Source organism: Perca flavescens, chromosome 1 (genome assembly GCF_004354835.1).
Source record: "Perca flavescens isolate YP-PL-M2 chromosome 1, PFLA_1.0, whole genome shotgun sequence".
Lineage (NCBI taxonomy): Eukaryota > Metazoa > Chordata > Actinopteri > Perciformes > Percidae > Perca > Perca flavescens.
Window position 1 is genome coordinate 26,008,540 of NC_041331.1, and position 17,121 is coordinate 26,025,660.

The window sequence follows — 17,121 nt, forward strand, 5'->3', positions numbered from 1 at the left end:
CTGTCTTGTGCTTGTCTGACTTTACCGTTGCAGCACCATAAAGACCTCACTGTGAAGAGTTAGTCATCTGAGGACAGCTGTCATCGACCTGTGAGCTAACAGCCCTGCAGCAGTTCTGCCATGACACTATAAACTTTTTACACGCTCATCCACTCTATAAAGTCGAGGTGTACTGCAGTGGACAAGATGTTGTACTAATGCAGAAACCCAGGAGGGATGATGGAGCATACAATAGGATAATATCCCCTTTTTATTACTATTACATTGTGATCTGAGAGGTTTACCATAAATAAAAGTAGTATTTATCTTAGTCTTGGTACAACATTGACATTTACTGTCTACTTACAAGTTAATAAGTAGTAAAAATGTCACGGGGTTTGCCATCATTGCATCACATCACAGTAACAGTATTGCCAACAAGCAAACAAAATGCTTCCCCTGAAATTATGCATGTACCCTTTCACCAACAATTAACGGATCGTCTGTCATCGAATATGACTGATGGTGTAGCGGCACTGCAAAGATGTGTATACCTCACAAACACAGACAAATGCACGCAAGCCATCATCTAAACACCACCACCATTCAGTTGGTTCTCTTCCACTAAAGGAACATAACAACCCATAATTAATTCCAATAACCTGAACTTGTAACAACCTGTGAAGTCTAGTCATTGTTTTACAAACCAGAACATTTACTGTAGTCTATTTACTGTACTGTAATGTGGTGACTTTTAAACGTTGGTATCATTGAATCAATAGAGAAGCTCCACAGTACAGTGGGAGGGCGACCGGTGGAGCAAAAACTAAATCAAAGCATCTGGGCTTTGAAAAGAAACATTTGGAAATGTTAAACATTTTCGAAAATTCTACCTGAATGTAAAACTATTAATGTACTCCTAAGCACTGAGCACTTTACAGTTTACATGGACACATGCATAACAACACAATCAACACAAATCAGATATTCTAAATCAGAATATCACCGCCTGCATATGGAAACAAACTTTAACTAAATACACATTCTGTGTTTTTTTGTTTCTTTCAACCAACACAAAGAGGAAAATTTGATTTTAAAAATCATTCTTGAGTCCCTAATTCATGAAAAAGAAACCAAAGCCATTCGCTCAAACTTTTTCTTAATGCGAGACAAGAACAAGGTCAGGTGTGAGTAGAAGAGGGAAAAGTGGTACTTAAGGGTTTTGCTGAAAGAGAAAGGTCCTCAGGCTTTGCAACTCTACAATCTTGACCTAAGGGAGAGGGTTATTTCGTCGAGGAGCCAAGGTTGCAGATGTGGGAAAAGCTAATCATGGGCAAACAGCCAAGCACATGGCGCAATGTAATCTGATGTAAGCAGAATAATTCATTTTCTTTCCAGATCTACAAGATAGAATAACAGTTCAGACTAAAGATTTCATATGGTCAAACGAAGGACAACACTGAGGGACTGGTTATTAAATAGTCCAAGAAATCATTGTGCAGAAGCATATGAAAGATGCACTTAAAGCTTTAGAATGTCTTTTTTTTTTTATTATCTGGTGACAGAGACGTGATAATCACAAGATACTCAATGACCTCCAGAGTGAATAGTGGCTTTTGTATACAGCAGCCCTCCGTCAGCTACAAAACATTGAACAACGTCCTCTACTTTATGTTATAGGGGCTTAAACTAAGGCCCTCTGGCCAAATTATTAGTCGATATTGAAGTCATTGGGGTTTTTCCCTCACTGTCCTCCCTACTCAAATGCACCATATTTCACCATCCTGTTTAATCCACTTGTTTTTGTCAACGCCATTTAATGGACTAATTTAACTTCTTCAGAACAATCCAGGTAAACAGTAGACTGTGCCAAGAATCATAATCTGTATTTACTGTATAAACACAGTAGAGGAATGTGGCCGGCAGCTTGTTGAGAATAGAACAGTGTGTTGATAAATAAGATCGCTTGAGTTTGCCTTCTAAGGCTTCATAAAAGTAATAGTTTATTTCTAGATGATTTAGATGTTTAGATGTAAGTTTTCTGCACACTTCACCTACAACTGTGTACACCTCTGCAGTGTGAAAGCTACCAAAACCGTCGATTTATCTTATGTTCTTATCATGTACAACACAAAACCTAAATGCCAAACTGAAGGCTAACTCGTAAGGAGAGACAGAATGACTGCTGTGGGATAAATAAAGAAGTGTGTGTGTAGGGGGGGTGGCAATGAGAAGAAACCATATCTCGGAAACACTAAGTGCAGTTTGGTAGAAAGGCAGACCAGTAGCTCGGTCTACTCTGCCCACCTTAACAGAAAATGCCGGCTGCGTCCAGCTGCCACTGTGGCAGCCGTGCCCCTGTCCTACCCATTCCCCGCACTGACTAGTTAGACTCCAGCCTCATTATATAAACAAGTTGCTGAACTATTTTAGGAGGCTATATCACATGTGCCTGCTTACGTCTTATTTTCTCAATTTATCTCAACCCGCTGGTGCACAAACAAAATATGGTAATTTCCTACATCCTGATGCCCCTAAATCAAATGCAGTTAAATGTCAAAACTGAAAGGAAATGTGCCGTGATTGATGTGAAATGTGTCAGGATTGATGTGTCTGTAGTTTAACTGCAATTTGCGGCCTCCTCTCAATTGAAATTTACAAAATCCACAGGCTTTGTTCTTGACATTCACAGTTACATATGGAAAACTGTTTCATATCACTTTATTGCAGCCCGCAAACCTCTTTCCCACTTTGTCTCCAGACATTGTTTGGTTCTTTGTAAAACATAAATGTGTCAACAGTCACTGGAGATGCGAAACCAGACCTTTTGATAAGTGCTTTCCCACAAGGTAAATTTGGCAGGCAGGGTGGCAGCAAACATGGAAACAAACCAGCAGACAGTAATTTTCCACTGTCTGTTACCTCGCATTTTAATGAGGTTGATGGATTAATGCTTCACTTCAGTAATAGGCCACTCGGAGAGCACAGGTTAAGCCTGTTGTGCTCTATCAGTGCCCAGCTTATCACATTAGTAATGGTCACTCACAAGTCCTGGTCCGTGTGTTTCCTCTTCCCTTTTTCCATCTGAATGTCTTTGTTTTAAATGGCCCTTTTTCCAGTGGAAAGCAGTTAAGCCCCACAGACACATTGTGGTCCTGAGATTAAATGGTCGAAAACATAAAGCTCTTAAGTGTTGTTGCTGATTGCCAAACGATGATTGAGCTGCAGGGGTAGACATTTAGCGCAACTAGAATAGACTTCATTTTGTTGAGTGACGTGAGTGTGTGTTTGCAAATGTTTGACACAGTTGAGCTGTTTTTAATGTGAGGTGACCTCTGTGTTTATCCGTGCATTTATGCCTCATGCATATGCACAAGTTTTTTAAATTTTTTTTTTATCTCAGAACCTATCTCTGTCCAGTCAGAGGCTGCTCAGTCTTGACCTGTTCTCTTGCTTGTAGGGAGGTTGTTGTAATTGTTGCGAGTGTCCATGGATTTAAAAAAATAAAAATAAAAATCTACCTTCTCAAAGAAGTGTAGACATGTAGAATTAGTAGTTGAAGTTTTAGGAAGAAGTCAATAAGCCTTGAGTACTGTGCATCATGTGATGTACAGAGCATTTCGGGTGTTATTTTCTAATAAAGTATTATACCCAAATTTCCCCATGCTACATTACGCAGCATTATTGTTGACCAGATGCTCCAGATGCTTGTGAGCTCGACACACTTTTCAGATCGCTATATTTAAAAGTGAAGACCACAATTAGCACAAAAAGTTGCCTAAACAGCAATTAAACACAGAAAGTTAAAGTAGCACTGTCTGATTAAAAAACCCAGCATGTGTTGTGTTATTGCTACATTAAAAACTGTTGACGATGCTGTCGTTAGACATATTGGGGTTGGTGACCTCTGCAGTGGACCGCAGAATGATGAGTTTCGATTGAAGTTGTTTCTCTTTGATTTGAATTTTCTTATCAAAACCTGATATTTATATTTCTCTTTTTTTAAATTCTATCAAACTGTTTTTGTTGCTGTCCTGAAAAACTAACATGTATGGGATCTATGGGATATCATGTTTAATAGAAAATACCTCACATGGGCCAAAATGGGCCCATAAATACAGGATGCATCACCAGTAGCTGCTTTAAACTATGATAAATCCTCTTCGGAAAAGAATTGATTGGTGCTTTGTGTTAAATTATATTATATAGTGCTGTCAGTTAAACGCGTTATTAACTGCATTCACACAAACCCATTTCAACGGCGTACATTTTTTTTATCGCAAGATTAATGTTCTTTTTGGCCCAGCAAACTTTGTAGTTTTTTTTCACATGCTGTTGCAACAACTAGTAACGTTAGAAAAACTACAACACCACACCGGATCTAGCTAGACCAGAAACAAAACAACAGGCACGCTGCACACACTTGTTTGAGCTTGCGAGCCAGCCAAAGAGTAGCAGGCTAACGTTACGTTTTGAGTGGATGGCGAGACGATTTTGAATGGAAAGTTTAATTTTAAAAAGTTGCCAAATGGTTCCATTGACGAGACCAAAGTGGTCTGTGTGTTTTGTCGTTGTGAACTGAGCTATCATCGCAGCACGTCCAGTCTGAAATACCACTTGATGGCCAAGCACACAGCTGATGCAAATTCTCCGCCCCCTCTTCAAAGCCAGGCGACAAAAGCACAAAGCAAGCCGATCCACTTTTCCATGTTGATAAGAGCATTAAAATGAGAAAAAGAAATCCAGAGACATTTAGAATAGATAAAAATGTGCGATTAATTGCGAGTTAACTATGATATTAATGTGATCAGTTTGACAGCACTAATATTATATTATACTTTACACTGGTATTATTGTTATTTAGAGTTGCGTAATGGGCCACTGCCACTCTCCACCCATGTCTTTGATCAGTGTCCCACCTCCCAGTCACCTAGCTGGGCTAACACAATGGACCCACTACCTGATCTTTTTCTTCTCTCCTTCCGCTGCTCAGAAACCAGTGTTTATCCTGTTATCATCTAGTTCTTTAATGGTTTTACTGCCTCAGTCTCACACACACACACACACACACACACACACACACACACACACACACACACACACACACACACACACACACACACACACACACACACACACACACACACACACAGTTGTGGTGGTTCCACCTCTGTGCTGAATATCACTGTAAAGTGTGTCTTCCCTCTTGGTTATTGCCTCCCTATTGTCCACTGGCTTTGTGTGCAGAGGCTTTTTGTGTCAGCCTGGCTGGAATTGGCCTGTTTACTGTGATTAAATGGGAGCAGAGGAGGTTGGGGGGACTGAAGCGGGACTCTTTAGTAAAAGAATGCAGTACACACACTGCAGTACCTTAGCTCTGCATCAACCGTTGCTGGACACAAAGCATCCCAGTCTGTTGACAAAATATGTATGGATTTTAGGGCTGCAACTAACGAATATTTTCATAGTCAATTAATCTGTTGATTATTTTCTCGATTATTCGATTAGTTGTTTGCTCTATAAAATGTCAGAAAATGGTGAAAAAATGTGGATCAGTGTTTCCCAAAACCCAAGATGACGTCATCAAATGTCTTGTTTTGTCCACAACTCAAAGATATTCAGTTTACTGTCACAGAGGAGAGAAGAAACTAGAAAATATTCACATTTAAGAAGCTGGAATGAAAGAATTTTTACTTTTGTCTTAAAAAATTACTCAAACCGACTAATCGATTATCAAAATAGTTGCTGATTAATTTAAGAGTTGACAACTAATCAATTAATCGATTAATCTTAGCAGCTCTAATGGATTTTTCTCCTTGTTTATGCTGCCTATAATTATGTTGAACTCCCATCTAAAATCAGTGTGCTGTAGTAATTTTGTTTATGACTCACTGTTCCCCCTTTTTCTCTTCAGTGAAGTCATTATTTAACAGTTTAGTGCATATGGAGCAGTTAACACCACCTGAGTACCTCATAGAAGTTTGATTGGTTGGCTCTGAACACCGTATTTAACGCTGAATGTAAAAATTGTAGAAAAGCAAGCAGATCATCAAATTTGAGAGACTGTAACCAGCAACTGTTGGTCTTTTACTTGATAAATAATTAGAATTATTAATCTGTTATCAGGTTGTATTCTGTTAATCAATTATTTGGCCAGTTGTTTCAGTACTTGTGTAGATTCACACCATCAAGTTATCTTCCCTCTGAAACTGCTCAGCTGTGATGTGGAGTGTGTTTCTTTGCTCAGACAACATATTCTTTGAAGTTTGTCGCAGTTCACTGCTCTATTAATGACCTTGATTACACAGTGGTAATAATTGGACTGAGCAAAGAGGATTATGGGTCATGTATCAGGGTTCCCACACGGGAATACGTAAGTCACTGTGGTGGTGGAGTTGGGTTAGGGTTTTTGATAATGGAAATAGGCTTCTCTAATTGTGAGTGCACCTTTTGCCAGCTAATGCAGCCCATTAGCCTCACTTGGCACCGCAAAATGCAGAGGAATATGATTTGCAGTCGCAAGGTTGGGGAGAGATTTGTTAACCTCCTAGCACCTGAGCAGAAGATTGCTATAGAGAGAAAAGGGCAAATATCAAGGTTATTTGATCCTGCTTTTGTTTCAGTTGATGCTGTAAGGCGCTGTGGTTAACACTGCTGTAAAATATATTCATAAATAATGGATTTACTGCATGTATGTATATATTTAGATATATTTTTTATATGTAGTTTGATTCATGGCTTCATGTGTTATTTGGTTATGCAGCTATGTATTTTCCACTGTTTTGTACTGACTGGTATACTGCACTCAACCTTTCTGTATTTTTGACAAAGGGGCTTAGTGGTAGTGATTTAGCACGACCAGTCATTCTTACTTCATTGAAGCTACTATCAGATGTGTAGCGCTATTATCAGATTACAGATTTAAATTTCCTCATGTGATAACTGATCGTATTCTGTTGTCTTTTCAGGTATTTGGTGATTATTATCACTTCCAGCATCGTACAGTGGTGAAAAGATCGCTGTCAGATCACAGGGGGACACACGTCCGACTTTCAAGAGATCCCAAGGTAAGAAGTTTATTTCAGGGGCTATGATTGATGGACTGTGTGTTCATGGATGTGCATAAAGTTTATTGATGTTTTGGAGTATGCTGTGGGGAGGAAGTGTGGGTACAGTTGCTGTATTTGAAGTGTCATCCATGAGTGGTGGTTGTGGTGTTGCCATTACTGTAGCTACGGATAAAATGGTCAGAGCTCTTTTCTTACAATGAGAAGGAGAAGCACAGTAGAAAACAAAGAGGAATACAATAACACACACACACCACAAGGCAAAGAACCAAATACCTTAGCCCTCATATTTCACCTTTTTTAATGGCTGTCTCAGACGAGCCGCAGCATCCACACTGCCTGTTTTCCTTTCACCTGCGTGCTTGGAGGGGAGCTGTTGCTCCCCAGATACATTGCACTCTTCTGTGAAACCTACTGCCTCCTCCTTGACTGATCTAATTGAAATTACACGTTTCTATATTATCTCGCTGTTTTGCAAGAGAGTTTGAGGTAAGTTTCAATGAGTCTGTCCTACCCCATTGGGAAGGACAAAGGGAAGAGTGTGAAATTAACATTCATAGCTGTGGGAATACAAGGGAGTGTGCGCCAGAGAAAGTAGATGTAGAAGTTCTTTTAAAACTTAAAAAAACAAAATAAAAATAAAAAGATGTCGGCTCTCTGGTCACAGAGCTTCACGTCAACTTGTCTTAACTGAACAGCCCGATTAAAATGGGCGCCGAAAGAAAGCAGGCAGCGTATTTTTACGTACTTTAAAATGTGTCGGGAGTGGGACTTTAAGTATGTAGAAAGTATTGCTTTTTGATTGCTGTTTAACAATCTACAGACTACACCAAATACATAACAAAGGGTCTGTCCAAAGGCCTTTATTAGTTTCTGACTCTGGGAAATTGGGAAAACAGTTACATTCATACTACTGTATCTCTGAACTATTTATTTAACCACATCACACACATTTTGGCTATTCTATGTGATCTTCTTTTGATTACTAATGTAATAATTAATGCAATATTTTTTCACTTCCGTTCACTGAGCCTCCCCTGAAACAGTTTGGAGCCCCCCTTTGAAAACCTTGAATCTATTTGATCTGTTTACAGGGAAGTGTAAGTCTATTGTTGTTATGACAGTGGGGTTCAGTTTCAGACAGCCTCTCTGCATGCTCAGTAAACTCAAAAGTTTACATGTAAGTTTCAGTTGACAGCTGCACTTCAGAGCAGCTGTGTAGCTGTTAAATGTTGCTGAAGCAAAGAAAACAAAAACAGTCACTTTTGAAGAAAAAAACCAGAGCAGACTTTCTTGCATCGCTTGGCGAAACTCGCTGTCAATGTGAAAAATATTAATTGGAACTGCTGGCTGCTATTTATTTGTTTGTGCTCCTCCGTGGTTCCCTGGCTGACAACGCTGTGCATCAGGAGAACGTTAAAGTGTTTTATCACAGAGCAGCAGGGCCATTTGACAGCTGGCCTACCCAGAGCACAATGGGTTAAAATGAACAATGAATCTGAAATGGCTTTGACTTTATATAGCCAATAGTGACCAATTGACTCCAATGCTGATCCAGCAGACTGGCTCAGGGTCCTTGAGTCGTTGTTGAATTCTTTGTTTCCTCGCTGATCCGACTTCATTCTTGCATTATATTTTCTCCTCCTAACGATAGAGTAGGGCTGGGCGATAAAACGATAACGATATGTCTCGCGATAGACACGTAATCAATATCAATAGAAAATGCGGTCGATAAAATGTTCGATAACTTGTTTTTCTTCATCAGAAGAAACCATAGACAGTATATAATGGACCAATAGACCCCGTTGCTCTGGACGGAGACCAGTGAAGGCTATTAGAAGCACTTTTCCGGTGATGGCCAGCTTTACTGCGCAGCCTCCAACTGAGAGAATGTGACGTGAGCAACGTGTCTGAAAGTTGTAAGTCTTCTGGTAGCTGTGCCAAGAGAAATCTCAATCATTCCCAATCTTACAGATACGGAGACTGTAGGTGTATGTAAGGAGATAACATGGGCACAGGCTAATTATTGATCACTAACATGCTAGTTAACATTAGTAATTAAACCTAAACATCTCATGTAAGTCAAAACTGCCTGCGAGCTTCTCCTGTACTATACGGTAATTCCTCTACTATGCGACAGTTAGTCACTTGGTTATGACACAATCGTTAGCCTATTTTTACAAAAACGTCTGCTACGGAGCCATAACGTGAGGTTCAAGGTAATGAAGCCTTTTATACATTGCCGTGTTTCTTTGGAACTAAACAACGGACAAATAGAGTCTTTAAACGCTTCAGATGTAAAGTTATTCGCAGTCAAGTGACGTAAAAAAAAAATGGCGGTCAGCGGAATGCTAACAGGAGGTGATGGCCAGTTGGCAACAAAATGGCGCCATGATTGCTCGAGTTCTGAAGCGAAGCTTACCCCCTTGAGCTTACCCCCTTGGAAAAAACCAGAGATTGTGAAGCAAGTTTGGTTGCATGAACAAAGGCACTCGCTCTCTGTTAACCTAGCAACGTAGGGAGTTACACTCTAACAGCCAATCATGTAACAGTATCAAGTTTGGTTGCGCCACATCACTGTCTCGTGTTCTTCAATAACAGAACCGGCGTGGAGTGATAAGTGGAAAGTGAGTGCCGCAGCGAGCGAGGTAATTGTTGATAAAACAAAAGTCAGTATGGCAGTTTTTGGGGATTTTATAAGTGTGACCGTAGACAGACCAATGTCGTCAGACCGTCGTCCCCACCAACACTGGTACTACCACAAACTTGTTTTACCACCTTAGCCGCGCTCACACTTTGGAGCACAGCCGTATTTGCCAGCAACGTCCAACAACATCTGCAGCTGCTACACCGCACAAGCAGCAGACCGCCATGGAGAGGTACTCTGCATCAGCGCCTTACTAAACGATACAAAGAAATAACGGAGGCAGACATGTCTGTTCAGAAGCCAGGTTACCAACCTAGCACTAAACCTGCAGAAAATAGTTTCTCAGGTTTATTATATTTAACATTTTGCACTATTTTATTACACTTTATGAAGCATTTCTTACCTATTCTTTAAGTTTGCACCTTAATGTTAAGAGATAATTGTTAAGTGTTCATTGTGATTTTAGACCTATGTTTACATTTTAATTATTTGAGTGTTTTCCATGGTTGTGTTGACATTCCTGCTTTATAACTGAGGGGATTATAATCAGAGGAAGGTTAAGTTTAAAATAAAAATGTTTGAATTTAATATATTTTTCTCCTGGTCCTTATTTTAAATAGGTCATAAAAAATATCAATAATTATCGATATCGACCGATATGAAACCCTTATATCGCAATACAGTTTTCAGCTATATCGCCCAGCCCTACGATAGAGTCTACCAGAAACTTGTCTCACAACTGTGAATTGTGAGGGAACGTTTCCACTATTCCCCTTTTCCCCTTTTCTTTGCCTTCTTATAACACTCTCTTGTCTCTTCTTTTTTCTCTCTCTGTAATCTCTGGAAATTATATGAACATGGTTACATCTAAATTGTCTCCAGCTCCTTTCAGTATTATAGTAATGTAGATAAATCTCCATATTAATACGTATATACAAGTGCCACTGGAGAAGCAAATGTCAAAAGGAATCTACTGCCATTTAAAAAAAAAAAAAAAAAAAAAAAAAAAAAGTGAATGAAATCTGCACCTCCCTCTTTGGGATTTCCTTTACTCTGCAGCTCCATTTCCTGTTGTTGAATTCCTTTTTTCCCCACAGCACCTCTGAGAAAGTGGAGCATTATAGTTCCAGGTCCTCCTGTCTGTACAGGAGGGGTCAGGTCAGTTTGTCAGTACCCACAGGAATCTACCAATTTTAGTTTTATCTATTTGTTTGTGTATTCAATCAAGGGAGCTATGCAAATGCTGCAATAGCTTGCCATTTTTACCAAATCCCCTTATTTAAAAAAAAATGTATAAACACTATTGGATCTAAACATCGATCCATTTCTGTAACTGTGTTGCAATTAATAGTCTGATCAGAGCTTTCATTAACCAGCAGATCATTGCAAATTTGATTCTCATTTTCATCATTTTTTTCTAAAAAGGTAAAACATTGCAAAAATATTTCTAATGGGAGGAATTTTTTAATTCCAGAGAGACGGTCCCTGCAGCTTTTAAACTGTTCGAGATGAAGCCTGAACAAAAGGCTCAGTAAACTCTCTTTGAAGAGTGTCTAATTACTGACAAAAGCACCTGGACCTCTGCCAGATCTCCTAGACTGGCTAACAGAGCCCTGTTAATAGGCTCTATTGAAGATTTAAAACTCTGCTCTATCTACTACCGCCGTAGTCTACGGTTTTCTGTTTTATTATGTTGTTGTAGCGGGCAGTTTGCTTTGCTTTGGTGTTCTTGTTTGGTTTGTTGAAAAGAAGAGAAGGAATAAGACAGACATAGCAAATCAACAAGTGGCTCAGAAACCCAGAACATTATCATCATTTGTTTGACTGGTTTTATTGCCAGTTTTATAACTATAGTATGAATAGCAGCAGGCTTTAGCATAAATATAAACGACCAAGCCACTGATCTAGTGTGATCCCTTATTGTAATGATGCTTTATTTGAGGCTTCCGTTTGGCCTCAGAGGGAGGATGCTATGTTTATATAATGAAGAAGGACAAAGAGTTGGGTGGGACAGAATGAGTAGGGTTGGGAATCTATTTGTTAGACAGATACGATTCTTCACCTAAACACAAACCGAGCAGTCTGTTTATGAACATTAGTTCTGCACTGGATCCGTCTGGACGCATGAGATAGACACCGTTTTCCATTTTCAAAGCCCATTTATAATGAAAAATGCTGTTTGTCAACTTCTGGGCTCTGTGTTCTGTCATGGACTATTAAAGTTTTCAAAAGACCCTTCACATGAATACTGCAAAATGGAAATTTTGTTGTTACGCTCCTGCCAAAAGTAGGGAATCTGTTCAATATGAATTATGAGTTTGAAGCTGAAAAATACAACTTGTGTTGTTTCTTGTTTGTTGTGAATATGAATAGGGAGCAGAATTTATTGTTTTGGAAATGAGGACTTTGATCTCAGGTTTAGTTTAATATTCAAATAGTTAATTTAACAGAAGGGTCACTGGCGTACTCACAATGTAAGGACTCTTTATGCAACTTACAACTGAACAGTGTTAAATGATTAATTTTAATTCATTTGCGCACTGAAATTATGTATTTCTTCCCACGCATGGAACACAAAGTACTGAAATGAAGGTAATTACTGTACTAGTATGCAGCTTTCAGGAAGTTTTTCCCCCAGGGTTTACTGATTTAAGCATCCCCAATGTGTGTTTGTGAACACACCCAAAACACTCATCTGTGCCGCCATTTCCTCATGAGTAGGACTAAGCAAAGACCTGTATTTGCTGTGTTTTGATGGACACTTCCAAGAACTGTGTGTGACATTAGGAGGACTGCACAAATTAGTAGCCCTGGTCACTGAGGTGTCTGCAGCTAAAAGGAGCAGAAACCGTAGTTATTGTACTGAAGCTTATTTGCACGATTGCTGAAAGTATATGAGCTTTGATTGAGCAGTCATGTTATCTTGTTTTCTTGTCGAGCCTGGCCCTGTGGTTCGACCTTAAGTTGGGCAAGTGAAAAGATTTCCCTTTTGAGAAACAAATGTATTCTTTAATATTGATTACTGAACTGCAGTGATACCTTTGTGGCTGCTGTAATTGTTGTGTCATGTCATAACAAGACCCTTAAGAGACAAATTTGGATTTAATTTAAGCATATAATGTGATCAGTAAATGGCATGCACACGATTACAGTGACTTACATATGCTGGTTTTGCTTACAGTATGCAAAACAATACCAATGGAATTAAAAGCTACACCATGCTTGGCAGTGATAATGAGATGGTTTTAGGAGCATTTGATGCAATACAAACTCCACAATCTAAACACGGTACAGTGAACGGTCCGTTGCCGTGTACATTAAACATAACTTCCTGTGTTGCCCTAGAAAACTTATATTGCACAAACATTGCCTCCTTTTTTCTTAAGAATCCTGTCATGTTTGAACCGAGTCCGAGAACTATCTCTTACGTATGTGAGAAAACAGCAGAAGTTTCATACAGGATTTCATGTTGAAAAGCAGTTGAGGAAATGGAAGAGGGGAAATCACACACACCGCCTTATGACGCAAGAGAAAATGGCTTGTTTCTATCTGACTGAAAATTACAGACTACTGTCATGCCGTTGAATATCTTCCCTGCACACAACTGAGTCTTTGTCAGTCAGACTGTAGACATTTCAGTCAATACTGCCATTTTCTTGAAAACAGAAAGTCAATATTAAAGCCTGACTGAGAGAAGCACATCAGCAACTGTCCTTCTTTCTCAAACTAATTAGATGTAGTAATAATGTCACTTAGGAATAGTTTTGTGAAACTCTCGGGAACTGAAACTTTCCTTCAAAAAAATTGATATTGATAAGATAAATATTTATTGATTCAGTGAAGATGAGATGAGCAGCCAATATGAGGTCATTCATTTTAGATTTAGAGGACAACGTTTAATTAGATTTAGTTTAGTCCTACGAAAAGCAATATTGAATTAACTTTTTTTTGTTGTCTGCATAGGACCTGCCGCAATGCACATTACATTATTAAGAGACAGACATTTTTGCATTATAATGAGAATGACAAATATATACTTAAACTTAACTGCTTCTGACCAGTGGTACATTTTTCTGCGACATGTTTACCACCTTGATTTACCTTTTCATTGTGTGTCTGCAAGATAATGAAACAGAATAAAATTCAGAAATAGGACACAGGCATTTATTTTTGAATGTGGTACAGTAGATAAGATTTCTTCTTCCAAAAGCAAAATCCCTTAGGCTGACAACGCCAGCACAAAGAAAAAGTTAACAGTGCCAGCTTTCTTTTCTTTTTTTTTCTTTTTTTTCTTTTTTTTAAAGACATATTCAATTCTGAACATATACAGTAAGGATTCTCAACGTCTGTGTCAACAGCAATTGTCCCGTCAAGGCCCATAATTGTGTTGCTCCCTAAGTGCGCATGTTCATTGTGAAAAAAGCTGGCACCCCGTTTTGTGTGTAAACTGCTGCAGCTGCACCTCACAGGGCTGACCTCATCTACAAATAAGAATCAGATGAATCCTGGTGGAAACGTCTCCTCCACTTAGACTGATTGAGCTGAGGGAGCGAACACTAACATGAACCCGCACACAAACCTCTCTGCTCCTTGAAGTGAAATTATTCCATTATGCTGTTATGATATGGTAGTGTTGAATTGGCATCGCTTCAATGTAGCAGCTAATGTGACCTTCATTACTTCTTTCCTTTTTTACTCTTGTGTCTCTAGTGATCTGCAGAGGCGGAGAGAGAGAGAGAGGTGCTCTGTGATTTGGTTGTCCTTCACATCAGGTGCTCCGTCCTTGCGGCAGGCAGTTCTCTGTCTTCCTACTCTGACACATTCTTTTCTGTCCTTGTCTACTCGGGCGTTTTTGCTGTATAGCGAGCACAACTCTGCAGAGGGAGTGAGATGCAGGCTTATTTTCACTTCATGCGTTCTGCTTCTGACAACACTTTCTGCAGGAGCTTGCACATTAAGAAAGCCTGCAGACGTTTGTGTTGATAGACTTGAATGAATTAATTTGTAGCTCTTGTGTGTATATTGTTAGCGTGCATAATTTTTTAGGTGTATCTCATTTTACACTAATCTAGAAGTTTTAATTAATCCCGTGCTGCTCTGGAGTTCATCAGCGAGTCTCATTAGTGATACCCATGTGCTTCTAATCTCACTCTGTCTGCTGTCGTCCTGCTGAGAATTTGGATCTCTATTAATTCATTTGACATGGTGACCCTCATGTCCAGCACATCATTATTTCTTGTTCTGTTGTTTTTGTTTTATGACAGTGAGCAGTAACCGTTGTGGCTGGAGGCTTTTTTTCTCCGCTGAGCATCACCTTACTTCAACACCGTTTTGTTTGTATTGCTAATCTTTACATGTTTATTTCTGTGTTTGTGCTCTCCTTGTTTAGGTGACTTGGGCCGAGCAACAAGTGTCGAAACGGAGAAAAAAGAGGGATGTTTTCGTAGAGCCGTTAGATCCCAAGTTCAGAGACCAGTGGTACCTGGTGAGTATGAACGCTGCTGAACAGAAACGTCATTGAACAAAAGGCTGTGCTGTGTGTTTTGTGTTTGTCTGTGAGACATAATTCAGCGGTGTGCACACTGGTTGAGCTTTTTATCCACCCAAAGTCAATACACTTAATTAAATTTGGGGCTGTGATCTTTCCCCAGAGTCAAAAGACAAGCTTCCGTCAATATACAGTCTTTGTGCGAAATGCTGTTGTGTCTTGTTTGCAGAACATGAAAGCACAAGTCTGAGTGACTTCACCTAAAGGATTCAGCTTAAACAACAACAGCATACATGCATACACAGAGTGCATTTGAATTATAAATTGCATGCTTTTTAAAGTTGGTGGTTTAGTCCACATGGCAACAAAGAGAGAAAGCAGAGGAAAAGACACAGGTGATTCACCTTGAATTGCTCTGGTTGTCTGTTGATTGATTTTTCCATTTGACTTGAAGAATGTCACTGGTACGTTGGCCTGTTAAAAGCAGCACTAACAACCCCTGAGATTTTCTGTTTGGCTCCACTCTTCCTTCAATTACTTTGAGGGTGCTTCAAGCAGAAGGAAATTCATGATGATGCAAACAGACTTGCATCACCAGTTGTTCAACAATGTCTTTGCTTTAACAGAGGCAGACTGACGTCCCCAGTGTGTTGGAGTAGTTAGTGGCAACTTGAAAGGCAAAGGATGAGATAAGAGCCTGCTGCCTGGTTGTATTAATGTGACTAGATGTAATAGATTCTGCCATACGTTCACTACAGTTCTGAGTATTTCACTGATATTAAAGCCTGCCTGTATTCTTTAGTATCTTTTAATCTTTCTTTTCTTGATTAATCCTTTCGTTTCTAAAATGTCAGAAAGAAAATGCCCGTCACAATTTCCCAGAACCCAAATTGAATATAATCCAGCACCCAATGATATTTTACTCACTATCATATATTTGACTAAAGAAAAAGCAGCATATCCTCACATTTAATAAGCTGGAAATGGCAAATGATTGGAATTTGTTGTTTGAAAAATTACATTATCAAAATAGTTGCTGTTAATTGCCTTTCGACCAACTAATTGTTGCAACTCTAGCATCTTTGTTGGCACATAAAGAAACGACAAATGTTTTATGAAGTTTTTATTAGAAATGATTAAATCTACTCTGCTGATATTTAGAAATATGATGCACTGTGTGGTTCTTTTTAAAGAGGTGCTGAACCTGTGTGAGTGGAACACATAAAAATAAAGATTGATTTCTATTTATGGTGTGGTTTAAGTGTGTGGGCATCCCATGAGGCTGTAAAGCTCATTAAAACACAAAAGACATGAAAACTAGAGCAACACTTTTGCTTTTCTCAGATCCACTCTTCACAGATTCCACTATGTTATCATGTTAGTTGTTAATGAACTTGTGGACAGGTTATATACTGTACGAATATCTACACCCTGCTGAGTTACATAAAAAAAATATTGTCTCCCATTATCAAAATACATTCTGTGTATTTCAGATAGAAGTTATTGTAGTAATCTACGTTCGGAAGTGCAGATTTGTAGCAAATGTTTTCAGGTTGCAGGAATGTGCTGCCGCTTTCAACTAGCAGGAAATAAGTCTGTGCCTCATTAAAACTGAACCTGGCGAGAGGAGAGGGTGGCTGTGCTTGTTGGCAGGGTGTTCACAGTGGGCAGATGCTAATGGTCAGCATCTGCTGTTATAATCAATATTTAATCAATATTTAATCTTTTTTTTATTTGTCTAAATAATGAGACCTGATAAGTCATGGGCAAGCCTCAAAGCAGAAATATCAAGCTGTCCATACTGTACATACTGCTCAAGATGTTAGTGTGCAGGAGGAATGCTGACCTGAAGGAAGAAAATAACTCACTTAATTAGCAGTATTCAAAATGAAATCTTGCACATGCCTCTCTTAGATTTATTATACACTCAGCGTGTCATC

At 39.1% G+C, this 17,121-nt stretch overlaps 1 protein-coding gene across 2 annotated transcripts in view; it reads left to right on the plus strand.

The window, feature by feature from the left end:
• furina (furin (paired basic amino acid cleaving enzyme) a) overlaps positions 1–17,121 on the plus strand; it is a 77,967-nt gene that overhangs the window by 31,579 nt on the left and 29,267 nt on the right. For both annotated transcript variants that reach the window (XM_028575945.1, XM_028575954.1), the window contains exons 3-4: positions 6,948–7,046; positions 15,083–15,178. In XM_028575945.1, coding sequence (XP_028431746.1) covers positions 6,948–7,046; positions 15,083–15,178 — 195 coding nt within the window. The remainder of the gene's footprint in view (positions 1–6,947; positions 7,047–15,082; positions 15,179–17,121) is intronic.